Genomic DNA, 11,587 nt, shown 5'->3' on the forward strand with positions numbered 1-11,587 from the left:
ACAGTGGCAACCCTCATTCCTACACGTTCAGGTGTGGATCGCCATCATTCGTGTACTGGTGCTGGAAATCCTCAAGCAACCGATCCCACTGCGTCCAATCCATGGGGCAGAAATCGCTAACCTGGTCCAGATCAAGGGTTCCGAGTCCCTGTCCATTAGGAAAGACTGCCTCGACGAGCTGATCCGAATCTCGGCTGCTAACGCCTATCGGGGCTTCTTCGTAAGAGATTTCTGCACTGAGATCCTTAGCGGCCAATTGCTGCTTGCCCCGCATGTCGCAGATTGTAGACACAATAGCAGGACATGGAAGAGGAGGCATGCTACAACGAGCCCGCTCCGCTGCATGTGCCTTCCAAGACTTTAGGATCAAGTTCTGCAAAGCCACATTGAAAGCTATTCTCTGTTGTCGCGCCTGCAACCTGCGAAAATGTCGACTACAGATCCGGTCGATGAGGAACCATGCCCTGTCCGACTCTTCCCCATCGACACGATTCCGTAACTCATAGAGCATGTGTATCAGCGGTGTCCAGGGAATGTGATTCTCCACATGCCACTTATACCGCTGCGTGATATCGCTCGTCTGCACAAGATCACAGTTCTCGGCCATGCGCACGCAGTTTGAGAAGATTCGATCTTGATCGGACTGTGAATTATGACTTCCCTGTTCAGCGTGTTGGCGAGGGTGATGTGCAGAGAAACGGAGCAGAGATGTGATCGCATGGATCACGATGCTAGTCATCTGGTGCAGCGGGATCGAGGTGTCGCAGTATTTCAGGTATTTTGTCTCGTAGATCTGGCTAAGCGCATCAATCGCCCTATCCTTCTCAGCTAGTGAGATTGCCGAATTGCTCAAGAAGCTTTGACCCGTTGGCAGGGGGCCTGACTTTCCCGACCATCGAGCAAGCCACTCGCCAAATTCACAGCGGGCGAGGCAGAAGATCATTTCGGTCGCTCCACTATGTTCACGAGGCCTTTCCGTCATCCGCGGGTCTAGATCGCAGTCATTGACATTCGCCGGACGCTGCACATCGGCAGCCATCAGAGATGTTTGTGCAGCAATGCCTGTAAGCTGTGCCGTGGTAGCGTCTAATATACTCAGCTGAAGCCAAAGGCGTCGACGCATTTCGGTCTCGAAGATAGAAAGGCCATGGTGGGAGCCATCTCGATGGAGTCCAATACGCTGTGCCACCCGGATAGCGACACCGCAAAGAGACCAGATTGACTGTGGATCCGAGAATGCTCGCATTGCAAGCTACAGGCCATGGTTAGACATATGACCGACCTGGCTTCAGATACGCGCTTCAAAGCAGAAAGACGAGCACTGCCCATAGTTCCATGCATGTTAGAAAATGGGCACGTACCAAATACAACAGAAACGCCTGAAGAACCACAACATCCGACGTGCGTAGAATGCCAGCATTCGAGAGAGCAAGTCGAGCTCCCCGACGGAAGCGAGACAAAAGGACAGTCTTGCTGTCTCCGAAAGCCTGCTGGACGTCATGCGGGGCCATCGAGATCAGCGCGATACAGTATATACAGAACAGAAGTGCTTCAAGCCCTTTCGGGACTGCGCTCAGATCCCCGATGGCATCGATGATATGCTGCTGAGCTGTGGGTCTATGCAGGATTTTGATCAAGGGGTGTACGTTCTCCAGAAAGACCTGCCAGAGCTTGAAGATGTGCAACGGCTGGGGATGTAGGTCCGTGATCTGCGTCTTCGTGCGTGCACCGAGAATAAGAGAGGACTCGTCATCTGTCCCCTCTAACGACTGGTCCGAATCACTGTAGACCGACGCATCGCGTAGCACGTCCTCCGCGGGTGGCAGCTAGAACGATTTAGCATTCACGAATAATCGATCTAGAAACTTTGGGTCTTTCCATACCTCTGTGCTGATACTTGACCACATATTCCTAGCCGGCCAGTCAGCTAATCCCACCCCGAGGCATCTAGTGTTTGCTACACATGACCTAACTTTAACTTACCCATCGACATAGACCGACCTCCCCCCTTCTGTAATCAACATACCCGGATCATTCCCCGTGGGCACAAGAGACGTGTTCGACATGGTCATGGGCGAGAGCAGCCCCTGTGTATCACCCCTAGGGCCAGACGAGCCGGTGTCCTGTCTGGAACGTCGGAGGCGCTGTGGACTGGCTGGACGATGGGCCTCATCCGAGGGGCGCCGCTTGCGCCGTCGTGGAGGCGGATGTGCTCGATAAATGCATTCAGTTCCATTCTTCGCGCACGCGGAGCAAGGGTCCTGGCGATCACATCGGACTTTGCGCCTGTTACAGACCACGCAGGACGGGAATTTGGACGTCTCGGCCCGGGCAGCTAGCGGGGTCTTTTCGGGGGTACCTGAGTCTACCATTGCTGGATAGAATAGATTCTGGTCGATATCAGGGCATTTTAGGAGGGTATGAGATAGGGTGATGCTCAATTGCCACGTTATATGGGCGATTTTGGTCGGAAGGGTTTGGGTGGGATGGTGAGAGGTGCGGATGTTGGTGCCACTGATGTGGTCGGGTTTGCGGATATATTTCGGGGGAGGTTCCGGCGCGACAGATCAACAAGGCCTGGGCCATCCGGCGGATGAACCTAAATCTCGAAGACCCGACAACTTCCAGATTGCTTGTGACAGATTTTCGGTATTCCCGAAGTAATTCTATTTATTCGCTGCATGAGAAGGTACTAATCAAGGTCTAGCAACACATCAGATTGCGATGCCTTTCCCCAAAAGGGCGTGTCGACACCGTGAATAGAACACGCCAGGATTCAAGCTTTAGACTGAAAATGCAACTACTTCCATCTCGTCTGCCCAGCAGATCCAAAGATAGGCGCTAACAAACGATAAACACAACAAACCCATGCACAACGACAGCCTGCGTTCCTTTCAGGTGGGGTATCCAATACAGACAAATATTCATAAGTCATCACGGCTGCATCCGCAACACGAATACAGGTCCCGTTCACCGTGTCGGGATAAAGTGCTGAGAGTCCTTCTCCTGCTGACTGAACGACTCTCGGAATGCAGCAATGGCAGCAACGATGGCGATCGCGATGAACGCGAGGGAAATGAAGGACCAGAGCACCCCCCAGCACTGCGAAGAGCCACCATACCGCTTGGCGAACTGGCTGGCGTCCGAGGTATTCACTTTGCGAAGGATCAAGTCGTCACACTATCCCGAGAACAATGATCAGTACCGAACGAGGCAAACAAATACCCCACGACCACTCAGGGACAAAAGAGACTTACAATATCCCAGACACTATAAAGGGCCGACATAACACCGATGAAGAGCTACGTGGCAGATCCAATCAGCCGCGAATTCCCCCCCCCTCTCAATCTAAGGGAAAGACCTACCACCACCCATTTCAGAGCCTGGCCATGGGCGATGAACCAACACGCGACCAGCAGCCCCACGGCCAGGAGAATCGTGACGATCGTGAGCCAATCCTTGCGCGCCCACCACAGGGTGAGCAGAAAGCACACCCCCAAGACGATGCTGGCGACCTTGCTGGCGACGATGTCGAACCCGGCGAAGATCAACAGCGATCCGATGATCGACGAGCCCAGATAGCCGGCGGGCAGGGTCACGGCGCTGATTCCGCCCGACATGTGCGTGACGCCGCCCTCGTGCGGGTCCAGCGAGATGCTTTTGACGCGGCCACCGGTGCAGCATGCGGTGATGGCGTGGCCGAACTCGTGGAATGCGATGACGAGCATCTTGATTTTTGGTTTCGGTCGCAAGTCAGCAAGAAGAAACCCCCAGAAAGATGCGAGGAAGGCAAGATTGGATTGCAGCTAAGTTCGGCGTTCGTGGAATTTCTCCTCACCTTGAACGGCCAAAGCGACCAGCGAACATAGGGCAGATTCCAAAGCAACGCAATGACAACAACGTACGCTCCCATCACCCCGAGGGTCACTGCCTGGGCGTGGGTGACGCTGAGATCGCGCTTCATTAGATGCGGCCCCGCTGAGTGATAGGACCGCTGATCGAGGAGCATGTAAGACGGTGCCATGGTGGATGGAAGACTGTCCTTGCGTAGTAACAAGGAACGGAGTAGGCTATAATTTGTCGCGCAGTGTTCAAGAGAGCCACCGCAGAAGGCGTTCGAAGAAAGTATGAGTATTTATCTGTCTGAAAAGTCTGGGCTCTCTTTTCCTCACATGAGCGAGCGGTTTGGTTGCCTACGCGTTCTTTTACTACCCGCCGTGTAAATTCTTTACCCGACTGGGTTTAGCGTGTGGCTGGGGCACGGGGTACGAGTATTTTTAGTTCCGCTTTTTACGTGGCGGTGGACAATGGAAGAAGAAGAAGCTGTTGCTTGCATTCTCTGCACGGCAGATGTCATTCATATTCTTTTATTCAAGAAGACGAGTGTGTAAAGACAACATTTTCCTTATATACCGATTGTACGTATCACAATCCCATTACAACGACATGGTCAAGGCCTACAATCGTTTGAATGATAAGGATGGTTCTACTGCCCCAATCTTCAGGCCCAACCTTTAAATCGATCCACCCCACCCGCCGCTTAATGTCTGAACTCCACAACTCTATGTTCTCTGGCAACTCTACACAGTAAAGTTCATAGCAACCCGTCTGAAAAGAAAGACGGACACGAATCTCGGCCATTAAGCAAAACGAATAACACGCTCAAGGTGGGACAGTCTCGTCGTCAGCATGCAGGAGCCAGAATGCCAGGAAGTAACGATGGAGGGGGGTGTCTAGAGCAACGATGGCAGAGTGGGTGGGTCCTTTGGCCTATTCAGCCCTACAGCAGGGTGAACTGCGTCTCGGTGGCGGAAGGATCTAGCACGTAGTCTAGGTATCTACTAGTCCTGGAAGAATAGGCTAGTCGCTGTAGGCGCATCGCCTTCTTTAGATTATGGGGGTTCACTGTCGCATTGGCATGCATCTATTGGTGAGGTGGGCAGAAGCGGAGGTAGTATGTTTTCTCGGGCGGGATCCGCGCGTAGGTTACCTTGCAAGTCCTGTCCCTTCGATCCGATCGTGGAGAGTTGGAGTCACTATGCTGATAGACGTTTAAGTTGATCCTGTTTTGTATGAAGATGGGCGATAAGTAGGGACAGTATTTGAAGTATCTGTGAAAATGGGAAGTAAGCAATGTCGTGTACTGTTGACCGCGATTCATTGTAGAGAAGAGCCACCAAGGAGAGGTACTGTACCGAGATAAAGCCACTCACTGGCTTACTTAATTTAACTATGAGGTAAGTTAGTTACTGCACCTTGCAGGCTCAACCCCTAGCTACGGTGGGCTACTCATGCCAATTTGCAATAACCCAATTCTGGCGACAATACTGGTTTAGCCTTCCAAGCTGCCTAATTTAAACAAAATTACACAACTAGCTTGCCGTACTAGCACACAGACAAGTAAGCTCCTATAACGATACTGAAAGGGAAGGGGTCTAGGTGTATATACAAAGAAAAATACTCAATATGCGACTTCCACAGAGTAGAGATTAAGTTATACTCCATGGGATTGTAGCTTTTATAGCACTCCGGGTGGCTGACGATGATAGTAACAACATAGTAAATTTGATTCTGGGTGGTATCCTCACTAAATCAGGGGCATTACTCATCCCCAAGAACAGAGTAGCCCAGGTAAGGGCCGAAGGAAAGCAAACGTGAGCTGATCAGATCCGAGGTATCATGTCCGGGGAATCATCACAATATAGCATAGCGCCAACCAAGCTACGCCCGCCCCGGCAACCTATCCAGCCAAAACATTCTCGCCCACCAGGTCATAAGGGTAACGTCAACGCCATCCAAGGCAAAATCATCAAGTCATAACATCCTGCCAGCACCCCCCTCAAGAAAAAAACATAAGAAAGCAGGGAAAGAGTAAAAGCAACTCTAACCAACAAAATCAAACAAGACTCCCCCCGCCCTTCCCCACCCTCGCGCTCCCCTCTGTCTTCCACACCGTCCATGCCCCGGTGATCATGACTTTCAACCCGAAGGCAAACCACAGGCTGCTTGCTAGGCTGGCTACCTTGGAGAGCCCACCGGCAGTCATGGCACCCAGGAAAAGGGCCAGGAACGCCCCGACCCGACGGTCCCGCTTGGGGTTCTTCCGGGCGAGCAGGTTTGGGTCCACCAGGAGATCACACAGCAGGCTGGTCAGCACCACCGTTGGGATCTCGTCAAACTCCAGGATGCGCGAGGCGCAGACCTGCCCGCCCGCTTGGAAGGCCAGGAGCGAGATGGGGATGATCTGCATCCATTGGATTGGCGCACGCGGATCTTCGGGGCGGGGCGAGACAATCCTGAGCTCCACGAGGAGCGCGGCGACCAAGAGGCAGATCGACTGAACCGCAAAGGAGAGGATGAGGGAGGAGCGACGGCGGGGTGGGCCGAGGAGGCGAGACGCCTGGATGAAGATGATGTTGCTGGCGATGAAGGTACAGAGTGCGATGAGGGACTTGGCCCAAAGGTAGGCTGGGTATCTCGGTTGCCCAGAGGCACCGAGGGCGATGAAGACGGTGTTCCCTGGACAACAAGGAGTTAGGAGGCTGAGACAGATGTGACGTGGGGATTGCTGTATCCGAGATGTAGAACAAAGTAGGACATGGTTGATACATACCGGTTTGCATGCTAGAGAAGCTGCCCCAGGCATTGAAGGACAGTCCGTCCACCAGGCCACTCACGAACCCGCAGACGATCAAAGGTATATCGGCATAAGCAATATCGATCTCGGACTGGAGATGACGAGCTAATCTGCCGTAGAAGGTTGTCTCTCCGTCGTCGTTCGATTGAGCAAGGGAGACAATCGTGCTGTTGCCTGAGGACCAAAGGCCACCTCGGTCCTCGCTGAACTGCAGATGTCTGGAATATGCCGTGACAGCTGCCGGAGCGGGCTGAATGTCAGCGGCGGGAGATTGATGCATGATGAACTGAGACAGGCACCCAAGACCAGCGCCGATGAAGAGAAGAATGGTTGAGAAGCTGCCGCCTTCATCCTTGGAGCCAAACCATGGCCATCCCTATATACAGCCGCCTTTCGTACAAAGTTTGCTATCCCCACCATACTGCCTCCACGCCAAGGCACTGATAAGAGCCAGTGCAACCATGTGTCCGTGATATTTTCGTCTGGAGAGACGCATGCCTACCAGAAGCCGCGGATGTCGTGGTACACCGCCGAAGCAGCGGTTTCAGATATCAGCCCAATGTCCATCGCATACCCGCATCATCCTGGCGCGACACATGGGTTTGGAGATGGATATACCATGTCCAAATCAATCAGGCGACAGCAAACTCGGTCTCCGTCTGCATGATATTGGACATATCACATCGTCTGCTAGAGGGAGCCGCTTGGCAAACCCTTGGCACAGGCTTGTAACTTGGCTCCGTTGATGGCCTCCAAGCCCCCGGGAGGCTCTAGACATATGTCGATCACCATAAGCCAAGATCCAGTTCAAGAGAGTTTGCCAAAGGCTGACCGGGACAGCCAGCGGGATCTTGGCAGATACGAGTTGTCCGGAAGCGTTCCTTTCTCTCATTCGAAAAGATGCAGACATCAATCATCTTGATGCCGGAAACGAGACACTTGGCCTGTCAGCAGTTCTTTATCGGGACAAGTCACGAGACAGTCGAGACAGTGGCGGGATGGGCTCACGATAATCTCGTTCCCAAGTACTCCAAACCCTGTGTTTCTGCTTGTTTTTTCTTCTCTTTTCGTAATTATCCTGGATCTCTCATGCAATAGGGTGATAAAACGCGAGTCTGGCGCAAACCTGTCGTTGGATCTGCAATGAGCTCGACCACCAATGACCGTGCAGCTTGGCTTCTTCAGGTGCTGAGCCACGCTGGGCAGTTTGATATCCATTCTTGGCATTCATTTCCGCTAGACGATCTGCACCAAGGCTCTCAGGCAGAAAAGTAGCCAAGATGCCTGGAATGCCAGTTGATGACTCCGTTCATGATGTCACGGACAAGATTAAGTTGAGACAGACATCACACGGGACAACCCCCCGTCAACATCCCCGCTATTTACGTAGTGCCCGAAGAATCAAGTTATGAAAGTTATGGGTGAAATGATCCCTCCAACCCTCATCAAGTATGGTGGGTCGCAAACCATAACGGAATAATGGAAACATAACATAGTAATCATGCCTATGAGACTAACATAACAATCATAAACTAACAGCAGCCCGTACGATATCAAGCGTCCTTTGGTGAATGTACATCAGTTGTTTTTTTTTCGATGCCAAATGGTAGTTATCATAGCTACAGACGCAGTGCGCTTATATGCAAATGCCATGCTGCGCGAACATGACACAAGGGTTCATCAGTCTCAGAAAAAATTCCCGTCCAGCGACAGGCATCGTAAGTCCCCGGAAGACCCGTATTCGGACAATCGCAAAGAGTGAGGCAATGGTGTAACGCGGATTAAAGATTATGTTCATGGAAGGGGGTATCTTGAGGCGTCTCGAGGTATTGACAGGGGCGGCATCCGACTTCCTACTCCGGCAAGCCCTCCTCGCCCGGCACCCGCCTGGAGGTCAAAATCCGGATTGTTCTCCAGCAGCACATCATGCTTCTGTTGAGCCGGAACAGGCGGTGGGAGCCAGCGAGGGTTGATAGGCCGTTGGGAAATGGAAGTGAAGTGGCTTACTTCACTAGTAGTGGGTGAGTGAGGGGCCTCAGCCGAATCATCCGTCGGTTTCCGCTCACCAATGGCACCAGGTGTGAGGGCAGGAGGTAACCGTGGTGGGTTAGCTGCTGCCGACTCGTTGGGGTTCACAAATCGAGGATCCACATCTTCAAAATAGTCGGTTGAAGGCGAACGTGCGTGTTGCCGCGCGGAGCCGTAGCCATGCGCCGGCGAGGGTGCGTGGTGGGCGGGGCCATCTGCTTGCGCCCAGCCAGCACGCGGGTGATTATGCGAACTGTTTGGTTGTTAGAACATACAATCACACATGAACGATCTGTGCCTCCGAGCAGAGGAATAACTTACGGTGTCCGGCTATAAAGGTTTGTAGGGCTTATGGGCTCAGGATATCCGTCGGCTGACACTGCATGCGGCTGGGAATCGGACGTCACCCCATGCGACACAGGATCAGCAGAGCCTAGGCGTTTTGGCTGCGGCTGCATCTCAATAGCTTGTCCAGCCGCCTCATAATCCGCAGATACGGCCATCCCAATCGGACTCGGAGATGGCTGTCGATGAACACCCGCAGAGGGTGCTGGGCCGCGGTAATCGTATTCAGTCTCAGGAGGGGGTGTCGGCCGAGGCCCTGGCGAGGGACCATAACTACCAGGCTGAGGGGGTCCTCGATAACCTCGACCCATCGCTCCTGGATGTCCGCCTCTCATCGGCCCGCCCGGTGGAGGTCCTCGTGGTCCTGGCCCGTAATAACCCCCTCGGCCGTATCCTCCTCGCGGGCCATATCCGCCACGTCCACGCGGGGCAGATCCTGGAGGAGGGGGACCTCGTCGCGAACCCATACTGCCGTCAGAATACTGATTGCGGAGTCGAGCATCGGGGGGTCCGGGGCGCATCCGCGGCCCGGGTCCTTGGACAGAAGGAGGAGCGCTTTCGATATGATCCGGTGGGGCATTGTAAGCCATTACATCACCGCGCATATTGGCATATGGACCAGCGGGCAGTGCAGCATCGCTAGAGGGATTCCGAGCGTTCAAAGGAGTGCGGTCATCGTCGCTGTCATGGGTTGTTGTACGGAATGTAGTGAATGTGGGTCCGACATCAGAGGTAGGAGGCGAACCAGTAACAACCGGCTCCTTGACATCGGCATTGAAGCTCTCCGGCTGGCCCAAGCCTCCTGCTGCTGCCGCGGCGTTCTGACGATTGTAAAAATTCTCCCCACTCATTTCAGCATTTTCTGCGATGCGCCTCTTCCTCGCCTTGCGGCTGACAAGTGTCCGGCGCATGGCACATGTGACCACACCGCAAGTCACAAGCAGAATGGTGGCCACGAGCACAATCCATCCTCCCCATTTGAGATGCGGAACGAACAGCAAGATGTCGACGAGGAAAGCCAAGAGCGACACGAGCAGTGTGGGGAGAAGTAGAATTAGCAGTGCCAGGAGATATCGTGGCGAATGCGACGGGGCATGAAAGTGCGCTGCTGCCGCCAGGCACAGACAAATGAGAGTAAGAAAGGCTGCGATGGGATGGACAATCAAGATGGCTGAAAGCGACTTCCGAGTACTGGGCGGGATATTGAACTCGCTGCTGCTGGTGTTGGTCGTAATAATGTTATCTGTCACACCAGTAGTGAGTTTCCATCAGTAACCCCATCTGGAGACCCTCTGAGAGGAAGGGCAAGAATGCGCCGGGCAGAAGAGAGAAGGCAACGAACCGTCGGCATAGCCAACATGAATGCTGGTACACTGGTCACCTTTGCAGTAACCGAAGACACCATAATCGACATTCTCGAAAGTCGCTAATGGTATGCTTTTGACAATCGGAGTCGAGATGACGGAGATTAGGAGAAGAACAAATGCGATCAGTAGGAGGATAGTAAGCGGTGTAGCGGGTTTGAGAAGCATGGCGACTCGAGAACGGAGCGACACAGTCGCCGCGGTCGAGAGGCGAGCGGAGAACCAGAAGTGGCTGGCGTGATGCAAACCGAATGGCAGGAATTGACCACAATTGATTAGAGGTGATCACCAGGGAGGCTCAGAAGATGTTTTGTAACATCCAGTGCAACTCTGCAAGGACTTAATGATTACCCAACTCCTGAGACATGGAGAGAGTAGGGGAGGCGGGAAGCCTGAGGAATCCGCGACAGAAGTGGTGACAAAGAAGGGTGGATTCGGAGATTGGAGGAAGGTGAACCAATCCGCCCTACTCGGAGTAGATAAGGTATGATCTAACTAGGTAAGTAACTGACTAACTGAATCTAGAAAAAGAAAAGGTGAAAAGAAGAAGAGTAAAGAAAAGTTTAATGGGAGATAATGCGGAGAGGGAATATGAGGGGGCGTGGAAGGATGAAGAGGACGAGGAGGAAGAAGAAGACCGGTGAAGGGGCGAATATTGTAGAGGTGGGAATTGAAAGAATGACTGGAGTTAGAGGGTCAGGGTAGGAAGGAGTTGGAGGACAGCCTGAGAGAGAGAGAGGGTGAAATGAAGGGGAGATGGGAGGAGGGAGGGAAGGATGCTGCCTCAGTCCAACTTGGAAGACTCCAAGTTAACTTGACTACCGGTAGAAAGACCCGACTGGACTGGATTGAGTGAAACTGGTGGAATTCAACACTGCCCGCCCGCCGCCGCAGTGCAGGGACGGCCGGGCGGAATTGCAAGGTGTATGAGGTTCTGATTGGAGCAATGAGGCAGGATTCCTTAGTCATCGCCGCCACTCTCCAACTTGCACTACGCGAGTAATCATTCTTTACCTACACAGTACATTTCCCTGTCCCTGTCGCTGTTGCTGTCGCTGTCATGATCAACTGTCATGATAACTGTCACTGTCATCGCCACTGCACTCGTGGGATGATTACTTGAATCGCTTTTTCCTTGAAATTTTGCGGACGAACCAGTGGTCCTGCCCGTTGATCTGTATCTGGATTTGGCTAACTTTGCTGCCTTTTCCAC

At 53.1% G+C, this 11,587-nt stretch overlaps 4 protein-coding genes across 4 annotated transcripts; all 4 read right to left on the bottom strand.

Moving 5' to 3' along the window:
• Positions 1 to 19: 19 nt before the first annotated feature.
• On the bottom strand, positions 20 to 2,372 carry BO66DRAFT_443991 (Zn(II)2Cys6 transcription factor; the record flags this gene model as incomplete). Its single annotated transcript, XM_025651561.1, has 4 exons — positions 20 to 1,252; positions 1,362 to 1,826; positions 1,884 to 1,911; positions 1,984 to 2,372. The coding sequence occupies 4 exons, from the start codon at positions 2,370 to 2,372 to the stop codon at positions 20 to 22; spliced, it is 2,115 nt and encodes a 704-aa protein (XP_025498318.1).
• A 284-nt stretch (positions 2,373 to 2,656) lies between these two features.
• Positions 2,657 to 3,978, bottom strand: BO66DRAFT_396158 (M50 family metallopeptidase). Its single transcript, XM_025648404.1, has 4 exons — positions 3,839 to 3,978; positions 3,366 to 3,728; positions 3,258 to 3,302; positions 2,657 to 3,180 (listed from the first exon to the last, which is right to left on the bottom strand). Exons 1-4 carry the CDS (start codon positions 3,962 to 3,964, stop codon positions 2,971 to 2,973), a joined length of 744 nt encoding a protein of 247 aa, XP_025498319.1. The 5' UTR covers positions 3,965 to 3,978; the 3' UTR covers positions 2,657 to 2,970.
• Positions 3,979 to 5,896: 1,918 nt separating this feature from the next.
• On the bottom strand, positions 5,897 to 6,917 carry BO66DRAFT_336143 (YoaK family protein; the record flags this gene model as incomplete). Its single annotated transcript, XM_025644270.1, has 2 exons — positions 5,897 to 6,519; positions 6,614 to 6,917. 2 exons carry the CDS (start codon positions 6,915 to 6,917, stop codon positions 5,897 to 5,899), a joined length of 927 nt encoding a protein of 308 aa, XP_025498320.1.
• A 1,514-nt stretch (positions 6,918 to 8,431) lies between these two features.
• BO66DRAFT_336223 (putative pH signal transduction protein PalI) lies at positions 8,432 to 10,542 on the bottom strand (the record flags this gene model as incomplete). Its single annotated transcript, XM_025644274.1, has 3 exons — positions 8,432 to 8,918; positions 8,987 to 10,253; positions 10,353 to 10,542. The coding sequence occupies 3 exons, from the start codon at positions 10,540 to 10,542 to the stop codon at positions 8,432 to 8,434; spliced, it is 1,944 nt and encodes a 647-aa protein (XP_025498321.1).
• Positions 10,543 to 11,587: the final 1,045 nt, after the last annotated feature.

Source organism: Aspergillus aculeatinus (assembly GCF_003184765.1).
Source record: "Aspergillus aculeatinus CBS 121060 unplaced genomic scaffold BO66scaffold_79, whole genome shotgun sequence".
Classification (NCBI taxonomy): domain Eukaryota; kingdom Fungi; phylum Ascomycota; class Eurotiomycetes; order Eurotiales; family Aspergillaceae; genus Aspergillus; species Aspergillus aculeatinus.